Source organism: Bos indicus, chromosome 8 (genome assembly GCF_029378745.1).
Source record: "Bos indicus isolate NIAB-ARS_2022 breed Sahiwal x Tharparkar chromosome 8, NIAB-ARS_B.indTharparkar_mat_pri_1.0, whole genome shotgun sequence".
Lineage (NCBI taxonomy): Eukaryota > Metazoa > Chordata > Mammalia > Artiodactyla > Bovidae > Bos > Bos indicus.
In genome coordinates, this window is record NC_091767.1 from 72,587,218 (window position 1) to 72,601,926 (window position 14,709).

Sequence of the window (14,709 nt, forward strand, 5' to 3'; positions counted from 1 at the left end):
CTAGCATTTGTGTTGAGACTGAAAGACAAGGAGCTGGCCTCTGAAAGTCTCAGGTAAGAGAAGTGTGGGGAGTAGGAACAGCTATGGCAAGTGTCCTGCGGGGTCACCGAGTGACCTGTGGGAGGAATCAGGAGAAGCCACTGTTGCTGGAGCACAGATCCAGAATGGGGGGACGGAGCCTCACAGGCAGTGATGCCTGATGAAGACCACCTAGGTCATCCTAAGGAGTTCAGATTTCATTCCAGGTGTCATGGGAAACCACTGAAGGGTTTCAGTTAGAGAGGTAGTGATATATCTGGCTTACATTTTACTGAGTTGGCCAGAAAGTTCATTTAGGTTTTTCTATAGGATGCTGTGGAAAAACTTGAACGGACTTTTTGGCCAACCCAATATAAGATCATCTCATCTCTTAGGTGGAAAATGGATTGCCAGGGGTTAAGAGTGAAACCTGGGTGACCACTTAATAGGCTGTTTTTTGTTGTGTTTTAAGTTTTAGTCTTTTTTTTTTAATTGGAGGGTAATTGTTTTACAATGTTGTGTGTGTTTCTGCAATGTTAGTTTCAACAATGTGAATCAGCTGTAGTTTATACATATATCCCCTCCCTCTTGACCCTCCCTCCAATAGGCTGTTATAGTTCAAATGTGAGATCCGGTGGGTCTGTCTCCTGTGAGATGCAGAGAGTGGACTGATTTAGGGATTTAGGGTCACAGGACTTGCTATTAGAATGGGTGGGAGAATGAGAGAGAAGAGTTGTAGAGAACTTCTAGGTTTGGTGTGCTACTTGCCAAGATGTGGACTATTGAAAGATGAGCAGGAAAATCAAGTGAGTTCTGTTTTGCACATGTTCATTTTGAGATACTTCGTGGAATAAATTGCAAATAAAGTTCTTTTCCAGTTCTGCAGAATGGATGAATTGAGAATTAGCAGGAACCCTCTGAATAATTTTCAGAGAAGTTCACATTCCATAAGTACCATATAGATTTTAGGTGAATGGAGGAGACGATTATAAATATGTATATGCGTATATATTTGAGTGTGTGTATAAAATTCCAAGTTCAAACCATCCCTACTCTTGACCAGTTGGTGGTAAGATGGCCACCCAGCGTAAGTGCACTTGGGCTACAGTTTCAGTACTTCTGTGTTTCTTGAGACATGAGACTTCTGATTTCTACTTAGGAGAAAAACCAACTTTTCAGTTGATAGACAAGCAGGGTACCTTACTTAAACAAGCGTGAATCAGGGACTCCCCAGGAGATCCAGCAGTTAAGACTCCGAGCTTCTGATGCAGGTGTATTTGATCCCCGGTTGGGGAACTAAGATCTCACATACCTCACAGCATGGCCAAAAGGTTTTTGTTTTTTGTTTTTTTTTTATTTAAAAAGCAAGAAATGAAGTGCAGTATCAGTGAAGGCCAAGGTGGCCTGTGTCCTGTGAGGGCCCTGTTGTGGAGCAGATTGGCTAGGTCAGTAGATAGAAGAATGCTAACTGGACTCACAGACTAGATTGGTTTCAGATCATTTCTGGGTTGAAGAACTTTACTACCTATTGTCTGAAACTTCAGCACAAATGATCTTGATGTGATGAGACAGAATGATTCAAGTTGCAGAGTGATTAGATAGCATGATTAGAAGAGGTGAGAGAGAGGGAGGGTTGGAGAGCAGGAGGTGGCAAGACTGAGCTGTCAGTCTGGGTAGCTGAGAAAGTCCCCTGCTTATTGGACATTGTTCTCATGAACTGAGGATGGTGGGCTTGTAGGCAGGGCTCATCTGCTACTTGAGGAGAAGCAGCTTCTGGCTGTTCCCCACCCTGTTCCAGGAATGCCCACATGCCACTATGATGGAGGACATCACCAAGACTGGCCTTCAGACAGCTTCAGGGGACCAGGAGGAGAGCTCTGTTGTAGGACTTTACATACAAATCACTACCTTCCTTTTGTCCAGGTGGTGATGACTTCCCAGCTTCGGGGCGCCTCCCTGATCCCCCTTAGTTAGAGCACCTGAGATGGCTCCGTGCAGTGTGAAGAGGTGACAAGTGAGGCGTGGGCCGCTAGCATCAGGGAGGCAACAAACCTATTGAAAAGTGTCTTTTAAACATGGAATGTCTGACTGCCTTCTTTTTTTTTTTTTTTTTCTGTTAAGATTTTATGGCCAAAGTGAAGATGGAGATGAATTTAATAATTCCATCCGCCAGTTATTTCTTGCTTTCAATTCATTGATGGACAGGCCTATGGAAGAAGCTGTCAAGATCAAGGTCAGCTTGATCTACTTGGGCTACTCTTAATACTGTGGGTGAGGATGTTCTGGGGAACGAAAAACGTACAGTGCATGATAAAAAAAAAGAATCCTCATTCATGGAAAACTTAATTTTAGAATGACGTGTAGAAAGTAAAGGGGAAATCCCTTTGTATTCACTTTTTCATACATTTGTATTTTCAAATGTTCATTTCCCAAAGATAAGCTACCTATTTTTATTGAAGTAGAGTTGATTTACAATGTTGTGTTAGTTTCAGGCGTACAGCAAAGTGATTCAGTTATACATATGTATTTTTTTCAGATTCTTTTTCATTACAGGTTATTATAAGATATTGAATATAGTTCCCTATGCTATACAGCAGGTCCTTATTGTTTATCTATTTTATATATCATGATGTATATCTGTTAATCCTAATTTATCCCTTCCTACCCTCTCCCCTTTGATTACTGTTAAGTTTTTTTCCTATGTCTGTGAGTCTGTTTCTGTTTTATAAATAAATTCATGTATGTTATTGTTAGATGCCACATGTAAGTGATGTCATATGATATCTGTCTTTTTTATGGCTGAGTAATATTCCATTATCAGAGAAGGAAGTGACAACCACTCCAGTATTCTTGCCTAGAGAATTTCATGGACAGGGAAGCCTGGCGGGCTGCCATCCATGGGATGGCAAAGAGTCGAACATGACTGAGTGACTAACACTTACAATATTCCATCTCACACGCACACACACACACACACAGCACATCTTTATCACTCCTCTGTTGATGGACACTTAGGCTGTTTCCATCTTCTGGCTATTGTGAACAGTGTTGCTGTGAACATTGGGGTGCATGTATCTTTTCGGATTTGAGTTTTTGTTTCTTCTGGGTAGATGCCCAGGAGTGGGATTGCTGGATGGTATGGTAACTCTGTTTTTTGTTTTTTGAGGAACCTCCATGCTGTTCTTCATAGTGCTTGTACCAGTTTTCATTCCCACCAACAGTGTTGAGTGTTCCCTTTTCTCTGCACCCTCACCAGCATTTATTGTTTATAGACCCCTGACCTGTGTGAGATAATATCTCATTAGATTTTCTTTTCTGTGATAATCAGTGATGTTGAGCATCTTTGCATGTGCCTAATTATACCTAAATATAATCCATGGCACCTAAAAGTTCTAGAAGAGAACATAGGTAAAACATTATCTGACATAAATCGCAGCAGTATTTTCTTAGATCAGTCTCCCAGAGCAAAAGAAATAAAAGGAAAAATAAACAAGTGGGACCTAATCAAAGTAAAAGGCTTTTGCATAGCAAAGAAAACCGTAAAGAAAACAAAAAGACAACCCACAGGATAGAAAATATTTGCAAACAATGCAACCTGCAAGGAATAATTTCCTAAATACACAAAACAGCTCATCCACCTCAATATCAAAAGACCAAACACCCTAATCAAAAAATGGACAGAAGACCTTTTTGGGAAAATAGACATTTTCCCAAAGATGACAAGCTACCTTTTTAGACATCCCTTGCATGGCTTTTATGGCCTCTCTGAATTTAGCCAATTGACCTTGATAATTATTCAAGCAGCAGGCTTTCTTCTTAGGGCTTCCCTTCTCCCCAGAAGCCCAAAGTCTCCATCATCATCATCCTTAGCAGTTATTTAAATGTAAAATATGTAATTCCTAAGGACTCAGATCTGAACTTTATTTTCTTCTCTCTCTGGCAACTTTGTGAGGGAAATGTCAAGGTTTTGATTACCTCCTTGGATAGAAAAATGAATTCTAAATGGACAATGGAAAGCTGTCTGTCCAGATTTTTTTAGGAGAAAGATGATAGGAGAGCGTATGTTAGCAATACTAGGTTTCTTCTTCATCACAAGAACATTCGTGTCCAGTTTCCTGTTTCCCAGCATTGGTCATTTCTTCTTGAGATCATGCAGGAAATTCTGTATCTGTCTTGCTTGATGACTGAATCTGCTTTTTTGTTTTTCTTGCAGGGGGCAGCCTTGAAGTACCTTCCTAGCATCATTAATGATGTCAAACTTGTGTTCGATCCTATTGAACTCAGGTGAATAGCCAAAAACTATTGTTTCTTTTAAAAAAATTATTTGGTTGTCTTGGGTCTTAGTGGCAGCACTCAGGCCTCTCTGGTTGTGTCACATGGGCTCCAGAAAGCTTGGTCTTAGTTGCACCACAGCATGTGGGATCTTAGTTCCCTGACAAGGGATTGAACCAGCATCCCCTGCATTGCAAGGCAGATTCTTAACCACTGAACCACCAGGGAAGTTCCTGTTATTTCTTAACAGGAGATGCGTCTCCCCTGCTCAGCTTCAGCTTGGACTACTACACATGCTGTGATTCTTCTAACATGTATGGACACATATGGACTGAACACCTTTCTGTGCTTAGTTCTAGGGAAGATAAAGGCCCCTGAGAGAGGTTTGCACTTTCTCCAAAGAAAGAAAATGCACAGATATAAAATTAACTCTAGGAAAAATATACATAATAATATGCTTCCAGCCATATACCTAAGTACCTCAGGAATGCCAGGTCACATGGTGATTGACACTGGGGTGGAATTAGCCAGAAAGGGTTTTGCAGAAATTGAGTATGAAGACAGGTCTGCAAAGCAGTGGTGGACCTGAGTGAGTGGCAGGTTTGGCAGACTCAGCTCCCCAGCTGAGCCCTAGAGTGAACGCAGAATATAGCCTCTCCTTGGCTTCTTAGAGACAGACTCTCCGGTCATGGAGGAGAGAATTCCAGGTCAACCTCTCCACGCCCAAATATCTCCCACGAGAGAGGAAGAGCTTATTCCCTTCAACAAGGCAGGATAAAACCACTAACTACCTGGGTTTCTCTTCTAGTGTGCTCTTCTGCAAATTCATCCAGAGCATCCCTGACAACCACTTAGTTCGCCAGAAACTGAACTGCATGACCAAGATAGTAGAGAGCAATCTTTTCCAGCAGTCGGGTGAGTCTCCAGCAAAAATGGCCTCTTATGGAAATTGTCTTCCTCAGCCAATGCTGCCTTTAAAAAAAAAAAAAAAATTAATTATGTCCTTGGTGATACTTAAGCACTTCCTGAGAAACTGGTTTTAAGCAGAAGGTGAAATCAGTTCAGCATTTCACCTAGCTCCATGAAAGAGCAAAATCATGTGTTCTTTAATGTTTAATTCTATAGCGAATGTTGCATTAATTAGCAAACTTTGTCCTCAAAATATAAACCCCAGAAAGCAACAGGCAAGCAGGAAAGATGGTCCTTTTAAACAAATGCATCTCCTTTGACCTAGACATGGAGTATAGTATCAGTAACCATAGGGTACCACCACCCCACAACATCACTGCCCCATGCCATGACATCTTGGTATCACTGCCTGCCCCAGTCCCTGGTTCAGTTCAGTTCAGACTGAGCAACTGAACTGAACTGAACCAGGGACTGGGGCAGGCAGTGATACCATGATGTCATGGCAGGGGGCAGTGATGCTGTGGGGCGGTGGTACCCTATGGCAGGGATGCCGTGATGCCCCGGGGCAGTGATGGACTTCTTGCTGCTTGTACTTGTTCAGCAGAGCAGGTTATGCACATTTCTCCTCCACTTCTCCACTCATGTCACATCAATGGCAAAAAATTGACCATGGCAGGAGTAGTGGCAGTCACAATAAATCAGAGGGGTTTGGAGGGAGCTGTGGGTGAGCCAGATGACCATTTTACTGCTAAGAGTGGAGGAGGGCACTGAGGGAAGAAAACTCTTACACTGATAAAAGACTCTTTCACTTTGTAACTAGTCAAGCAAGGAGCCATCAGGTGTAAATCACTGTGTTCCTGCCCCAAAGTTGACATGGGAAGGAGGTCCCATACCTGGTCCTTTCCCAGTAAACCCAAGACTCGTCAGGGTGGGCCAGCTGTGGGAGCTGTTTTTGAAGCTGCCACCAGGTCAGGGAGTCCCAGTGGGTGATTCATGCTGTGTGTATTGGCTGGAGGGTCTGAGGACCACCAGGGTACCTCAGAAGCAGGAAAAGTTGAGTAGGTTGGTGAGAGAACCCTTCTGACTTTGCTCCAGGCTAGTTATATAACTTCAGACAAACAAAGGACCATCTAGTAAGTCTCAGCTTCTGTTTCTATAGAAGGATGGACTTGTACTAGATCAAATCAGCAGTGTTTTTTGGCTCTGATATTTTCTAAGCCTCTGAATTTGTGCTCAGATATTTCAACTGTTTCAAGAACATGGTCGGGGGGGTGCAGAAAGCTAGTGAGTGCTCTTAAGTAGAAAACCTAGTATTAGTCAACCTCTTATTATGCTGTGATAACTTGTGCCTCTAAGGATGTGGAAGGCATAAATGAGACCATGAAGATGAGGCATTTGAGCTGAAGAGCAAGGATGCACTGCATAATTCCAACAGAGGAAGTAGTATCACTGTTCACAGTCATTTCTGTTCATGCCCAGAATATCTGGACTTATCAGAATAATATTTTATCATCATGAAGTTCCCAGAAAGAAGACATAGTGGAAAGACAGCACCTTCCTGTATGAAGTCGAAGTATCTGCCAAAGCATGAAAAGAATATCTGTGAAACTCACTGAAATGTGCTGATGAAGCTTAGCGTTCATAGGAATTTTTGAGTATATTTTATCCAGTCTGTAGAACATGTCAAAAAATTAAAAGCATATAACTTGCTTAGTTTATTAATTTCCTATAACTTAGCTTACAAATATCACACTGGCCTTTTTTTTTTTGCTGCACCACATGGCTTATGGGATCTTAGTTTCCTGACCAGGGATCAAACTTGTGCACCCTGCAGTGGAAACGCTGAGTCCTAACCACTGGAATGCCAGGGAATCCCTTAGTTGACCTTTTAAAATTTTATTTTATTTAAAAACATGTTTAAGTCTTTTATTGAACTTGTTATAATAGGGCTTCTGAGGGTTTTTTTTTTTTTTTGGCCTTAAGGCGTGTGGGATCTTAATTCCCTGATAGGGATTGAATCGACACCCCCTCTACCCTGGAAGGCAGTGTCTTCATCACTGCACTTCCAGGGAAGTCCTAGTCCTTTTAAAAAAAAAAAAAAAGTTATATGCCTTAAAAAAAAATGCTCTGTGTTACTCGCTCAGTTGTACCCAGCTCTTTGTGAACCCATGGACTGCAGCCTGCCAGACTCCTCTGTCCACGGGATTCTCCAGGCAAGAATACTGGAGTGGGTTGCCATTCCCCCTTCTCAAGGGGTCTTCCCAACCCAGGGATTGAACCCTGGTCTCCTGTGTTGCAGGCACACTCTTTACCATCTGAGGCAAAGGAAGCTCCACCCCTGCCCCGCCAAAAAAGCTAAAGACATTGTTAAATACTTTATAAACATGGGACTACACACTAGGTGGGATTTCCTTTGCATTTAAGGTCAAGGTAGAGGGTTGAACTTCGTGCCTAAAAATCACTTGCTCCCAGGTAGCCCGGAGGAGCCCCTGCAGGGCTGAGTCCAGAGCCGGGAGCTGGAGGGACAGGCAGAGAGGGGGCTGTAGGAAGGAGCCAGGTTATGTGGGGAGGGGGGGTGCTCCGGCAGTTGCTGAGTGGTCTGCCTTCTTGCCCGCAGAGTGCAGGGATGTGCTGCTTGCTCTGCTGATAGACCAGCTCAGCGGCCAGTTAGACGACAACTCCAGCAAGCCTGACCACGAGGCCAGCTCACAGCTTCTCAGCTACCTCCTGGAGGTTCTGGACAGGAAGGATGTGGTGAGTTCAAGAGTCCCTGATGTGGAGCACAGCTCATGCTGGTCCTGTGGCCGGGGACAGGGACAGCTGTGTGGCCCTGCTCATCCCAGGAGTTGAGAATTAGGCGGTACCCACTTTAGAGGTTTAGAGAGGCTCTTCCTGGCTAGAACCTACCAGGCAAATCTAGGTCTGGGGAAGTCTGCCTGCTATGGGGGCCGCTGCTGGCTGATTTCCTGGCCAGCCCAGTTTGACCATCACTGAGGTCTCTATGGGAACTTTTCAGAACCAGAGCTCTGTGTAGGCTTGTAAGGTAGAAACCTCTACCCTCTTATGCTTTTGGTATCTGAGAGCACTATAGTATGTATTCTTGAGCTTCTGAGAAGTTCTCTATATATGCTGTCTGATGCTGATCCTTCCTTCTGAAACCTAAATGTTTTCTACTCTTATTTTTTAGATAATATCTCTTTTATTTGGCTGAGGCATGCAGCCTGCATGATCTTACTTCCAAGGATCTAACCCATTTCCCCTGCAGTGGAAGCTCAGAGTCTTAACCACTGAACCATCAGTATAGTCCCTGGGGGTGGTAGTTTAGTCGCTCAGTCGTGTGCAGTGCTTTGCAGCCCCATGGACTGTAGCCCGCCAGGCTCCTCTGTCCATGGGATTCTCTAGGCAAGAATACTGGAGTGGGTTGCCATTTCCTTCTCCAGGGGATCTTCCTGACCCACGGATCAAACCCAGATCTCCTACATAAAGTCCCTAGACATATTTATACATACCAACTAATTCCCTGTGTCTCCCTATACCATTTCGGCTCATTCCAGGCTCTCATTACTGAAGTTTATTCTTATGCCCCCCCCTTTTTTTATAGCCCAGTATTCCCTCCTGTTTTCCTATAACTACATCTTCACATTTTCCCCATTCCTCAGCGTCCAGTTGCATTAAGCACCTCCATGAAGTAGTTGTTGGTGCAGTCCTGCCCAAATTCCTGCACTCCACTAGCTGCCTTTATTCTGTCCTTACGTTTTAAGGTTTTTACCATCCTTGAGTTGTACATTCCACTCACAAACACTCCTTATACAGCTCCTGTGCTCTGGACACTGTGAAAGGTCTGAGTCTTCAGCGGTGAACAAGAGAAGCAAGCCCTCCCCTCATGAAACTGACCTTCCTGGGGAACCTTTGTATTTTGTTTATTTATATTTAAGCCCCAACCCTCCTGCTGAAGTGTAAATTTGTTAAAGACGCAGAGGGTGCCTGTATACTGGACCCACCTACTGCGGTCTAACATATGGAACTCATGTTAATAGAGGAAAACACAACACCCCACAAAGAGGCAGGTTTTATGAGTCACTTTCATTCGAAGAAATAATAAAAAGCAAGGGGGTACTAATAATACTTGCTGTTTTAATAAAAGTACAGAAATAGCAATGATCTAGTTGTTGGAAGCCTTAAGCAGGAGATGCAGACTATCTTTCAAGAAGCAGGAATGGATACTGGCTTTGAAAAGGCGAGTTGAATATTGATAAGTTGGAACTGAAGGAATGTAATATCAAATCACGAGAAGGAAAAAGAAAAACATTCACAAGGCAGTGCTGGGTGTATCAGCCCAGCTAATTCCTGTATAGGAACTTTTCTTTTTTTTTTTTCTTGTAGCTAGGAATATTGAAGGTTCCACAAAGTTGAATAATTGCTCATAGATACCTGACAGAGTCAGATTATTAATTCCTTATCTTAGTCTGCTCAAGCTGCTCTAATAAAATACTGAAGGCTTTGTGGATTAAAGAATAGATTTATTTCTCATAGTTCTAAGGACTGCGAGTTCAAGGTCAGCCTGCCTGCATGGTTGAGTACTGGTGAGGACCTCCTGCTGGCCTGCAGACAGCCACCTTCTAGCTGTGTCCTCACACAGCCTTTCCTTGGTAGGACAACCTCTCGGGTGTCCCTTCTTAAAAGGATACTAACCCATCAATCCCAGATTTTGTCTTCACGACCTGATTTGCTCCCAAAGCTCCATCTCCAAATACCATCACCTTTGGGGGTTAGAGCTTCAGCACAGAAATTTTGAAGGCAAACCTTCAGTTCATAGCAATATCCTTGACTTGAATTTCTTCTTCTTTTTTTTAAACCTCCTACACAGAAGATGGCAAGAACTTTGTATATTTGCGTTTTGCTTCCCATTCATGTGCCTAATTTTCCTGAGTGACTTGATCTACTCAGAGTCAGGACCCAGTACCTCATGCTAGTGGGGGTCCTCCCAAAACTGTTGAGTCAGCAGCTACAGGGAGCTCTCAGTGAGTCCAGATGACCTAGGTTATTAGGGAGACATTCTTCTCCTGCATCTCCACCTTCAACTGTCAAACGTTGGAACCAGTGGTGTTAAGCAGATTACTTAATAACATTATGTATCATTCTGCGATGTTTCCCCCTTTTGGATAGGAGACTGTTTTGTAGGCAAGAGCCAGAACAAGATGAAAGAGAAATCTCGACTTGTCTAAGGTTTCCTTAAGAAAAGTGAAGCAAGTCAGAAGTGTGTCCATCCATGTGTTTCCTCCTTAGGGCCCCACGGCGAAGCACATACAGCTGGTAATGGAACGGCTGCTGAGAAGGATCAACCGGACCGTGATTGGGATGAGCCGACAGTCTCCCCATATTGTGAGTGTCGTCCAGGGGACCATGTGGCCACTGCAGCTTCTCAATGTCCCATCCCACCTACCCAATGAGGGGTTTGGGGGACCAGTGACTTGAGACCAAATTCACATAGGCCCCTCCCATCCCAGTTTCTAGACTGCACTGATTGTTGGGTGGCATAGCTCCCTCGGGAATTGAATGGGGCCTCAAACTTTACATCCTCCCTGGTTGAGTGACTCTTCTTTTTAACTGTCAGTAAATCTGATGCTGATTTTTTTCCTGAGGGAAAATGGTCCACCTGGAAGGTAGAGGAGATGAATGGGGGACAGTTATTAAGGATCTCACTAATACAAAGTGTGTGAACACATTCTTAAGGAGTCTTACTCAGATGGACGGTGAAACAAAAACCTCCTCTAATATTATACATTAAAGCAGAGACCCACTGAGATATGCAGGCACCCTAGGTGGACTGAGAACTTGGGACCAGTTCTAATGCTCTTTAAATACTTACTTAATATTTTCTTTAAGGAAAATATGAGCTTTTGTGAGCAGAAAATTAGTTTAGCTGACTGCATTCAGCATTTCCTCTAGTATCTCAAGCAGTGTAATGGTAATTCTCAATGTCTGCATGTTTTATGTGGATCCACCTTCATTAGAATGATAACAGTAATAGTATGTTCAGCCAAAATAATGTTAATAGTAGTGGTCACTGTTAGCTCATTTTTGTGTGTGTGGTAGAACGTATCTTGAGCACTTTATATTTCACTGAAAACTCATAGTAAGCTCCGTTTTTAAAAAGAGGAAACATGCAGAAACCTGAACAAGATTACACAACCACCATGTGATTGAGGTGGACTCTGGCTCCAGACAGCTGTTCTGGAGGCAGCGCCCTGCATGTGTTAGCCATGCCCCCTGACAGCAGCTTGCCAAGTTATGTTCCCAACTATGCATTTAGGTACCATGAGAGAAATTCTGATAAATTCAGTTCTCCCCTTCACATTCTGTTTCCCCTGATGCTTGAAATGCTTATAGATTGGTGCCCTGGATTACCGGGCAGCCCTTTTCGCTCAAAGAAAATCTTTTCAAGAACTTGATATTAGCATGCTGTTAGAAATGTCAGTGTTGGCCTCTTATTTTCCAACTATTATGTCTACTAACTGTCAGGTAAAAGGTATGATGGAGACCAGAGGTGACTGTTGAGAGACCAGTTGTATCATCGTTAAAATGGAGCGTCTTTTGCCTGCAGTTGTGTAAGCTACATGCACGTGTGCTTAGTTGCTCAGTCGTGTCCCACCTGTCACGTGACCCTGTGGACTGTAACTCATCAGGCTCCTTTGTCCATAGCATTCTCCAGGCAAGAATCCTGGAGTGGGTCACCATTTCCAATGAGATTTTAATTAGAGGATAGAAAAAGAACTCTTCTGAATTGCTACTGTAAATAAAATCTATTTATTAAAAAAATAGGTAGTAAGAAACTGCTATAAGCCAGGTATTGTTCTAGACAAGAGAAATACATCAGGAAACAGAACAAAAATCGCTACCTTAGAAAAGCTTACATTCTAGCAAGAATAACAATGAAAAAAATAAGTGCAGAATATTAGAAGGAGATAAGTGCTGTGGAAGGAAAAAAAATTGAGTGGAATAAAGGGATTCAGGGTCATAGAGTTACAAATTTATGTAAGGTGGTTAAGAATGGCTTTTTAGGGACTTCTTGGTGGTCCAGCAGTTGAGACTCCACAAATGCAGAGGATGTGGATTCGATCCCTGGTTGGGGAACTAAGATCCCACATGCTACATAGTAGGACCAAAAAAAAAAAGAGTGGCTTTCCTGGGAATTCCCTGGTGGTTAGGACTGGGAGCTTTCACTGCCCAGGGCCTGGGTTCCATCCCTGGTCAGGGAACTCAGATCCCACAAACCTCAGGGCATGCCCCCGACCCAAAAATACCTTTTCCAAGAAGGTAAAATTTGGATAAACACTTTAACAAAGGCCTGGAGAAATAAATAGCGTTAGGTGCTGATGGTGATACAAACTGTATGCTAGTTTGGCAGTAAATATCAAAGCCTTAATACAATAAATTTACATTGCTTTATAATTATAAAAATAAACTTTTTTTAAACAAAGGAGTTGTAAGGCATTCATCCAGAGAGAGGTGACCATGAATAGTCTTTTATTGTTTTTGTATGTAGGAAGTTATTCTCTCCATCCCAGGAACAGCTAGGTTTTCCTGTCTTCTGTGCCAAATTCATTTAAATTTGTATTGTTTTCATAACTACATGAATACAGGCAGATTCTGCCTTGGGTACTTACCTTAGGCTAGAAAATTAAGTCTGTGACTCAAATATGATTGGACTAGGGGAAAGCCAGTTGAATATGTAATTCCTGGCCTCAAAAATGGAAATGATGGTAATCATCTAATTATCTAGACCAGGGATGGCACTAGTGGTAAAGAATCCAGTTGTCAATGTAAGAGATGCAGGTTCCATCCCTAAGTCTGGAAGATCCCCTGGAGTAGGAAACAGCAACCCACTCCAGTATTCTTGCCTGGAAAATTCTGTGGACAGAGGAGCCTAGAGGGCTACAGTCCATGGGGCCGCAAAGAATCAGACACAGCTGAGGGACTGAATACACATCTAATTATCCAACCCCTTTCTTCAAACCAGGTCCACAGTTACATAGCTTAACATGCAAGAATTACTGACCAAAGGACTCCAGAGCTGGAGGCATGACACTGAAGTGGTCTAGCAGGGAGCTCTCCTCTCCTGTCCTCTCCTCTGCTTCTCTTTCTCCTCTTGCTGTCCTCCAAGCTCAAATTTGTTTAAATGATCTAAATATTTCTGGCATTTCTCTCTGGATGTCTCTACTACCCATCTTTCTCAACAAGCAACTCAGCATCTACAAGTTGTTTGAGCTTCACTAGTCATCTAGCTGGGATCTCAGAGTCAGTATCCCCTGACATATGGGATTTCAGAGGTCAGAGCTGACCACAGGATGAATGAAGCCCTCCTCTCAAACCCAGAAGAAGCTTGTTTTTACCAAGAAACTACAAAGCACATGCCTTTAGACCTTTAGAATTCAGTATGTTTCCAGCATGCTGGGGTGTCTGCATACTTAATTGGGTAGAGAAAACCGAAGACCATGTACCCACATCTTGCTTTGTCAGTTGGTGGTCTCAGGAGCTTGGATATATTGTGTTTTCCATCTCCTTCCAGGGGAGTTTTGTTGCTTGCATGATCGCCATCCTGCAGCAGATGGATGACAGCCACTACAGCCACTACATCAGCACTTTCAAAACCAGACAAGACATCGTTGTAAGTTGTCTTCATTGCATCCTGCTCACTTTAAGACTTTTCATATTTTGACAGAACTGAGCATCAGTTCTGTGTGGGTTCTCTTCCCACACGTCTCTAATGCTGTGTGGCTTTGCACAGTGATTATAAGAGGGAGAGTGTTTCTCTGCCATAAACTTTAAAGAAGAGTACGGTATATGTGGGCTTCCCAAGTGGCTCAGTGGTAAAAGAATCCGCATGCCGGTGCAGGAGATGCAAGAGAGTGTTCCATCCCTGGGTCGGGAAGATTCCCCTGGAGAAGGAAATGGCAACCTGCTCCAGTATTCTTGCATGGGAAGTCCCATGGACAGAGGAGCCTGATGGGCTGCAGTTCATGGCATCACAAAAGAGTTGAACACACACACACACAAAAAAAAGAGTTGAACACAACTGAGTGACTAAACAAGAGTTCATATACCAATAGGTCCTCATGGAGACACTGACGTTTCTTTGATTTAGAGAGACCCTGTACTTAGAAACATTTGGCTTTTTTGCTCTCAGAAGAGGACAGTGTCTCATTTTCAGGGACAGTGGTCACCCTTGCAAGGATTTTAGGAGACCGTGATGTGCATGGTCTTCTGAGATGTGGTGGATGTCATCCTTTTCAGTAGTCCCTGGGAAGGGAAACAAAAAGAGGTAGCACCTGCCCCATGTAACATTTATAAGTTGTCTTCAGTTGAAAATATTCCATTCTCTTTTGTTTTAAACAAAATTGTTTTCTTAATAGTTTACTATTAACCATACAGCCAAAGGTAGCTTAAGAAGATAAGTTAGATCTCTGGCGGCTTCCCCATGATTCTTCCTTCAGGGAACTGTTAATGGCT

The 14,709-nt window shown here is 43.1% G+C and overlaps 1 protein-coding gene across 2 annotated transcripts in view; it reads left to right on the forward strand.

The window, feature by feature from the left end:
• DOCK5 (dedicator of cytokinesis 5) overlaps window positions 1–14,709 on the forward strand; it is a 280,813-nt gene that overhangs the window by 200,446 nt on the left and 65,658 nt on the right. Inside the window, exons 23-28 of one of the 2 annotated variants that reach the window (XM_019966376.2) lie at window positions 2,140–2,251; window positions 4,232–4,302; window positions 5,099–5,205; window positions 7,817–7,953; window positions 10,486–10,581; window positions 13,769–13,867. In XM_019966376.2, the coding sequence (XP_019821935.2) occupies window positions 2,140–2,251; window positions 4,232–4,302; window positions 5,099–5,205; window positions 7,817–7,953; window positions 10,486–10,581; window positions 13,769–13,867 (622 nt within the window). The remainder of the gene's footprint in view (window positions 1–2,139; window positions 2,252–4,231; window positions 4,303–5,098; window positions 5,206–7,816; window positions 7,954–10,485; window positions 10,582–13,768; window positions 13,868–14,709) is intronic. The other variant, XM_070794944.1, reaches the window with a different exon arrangement.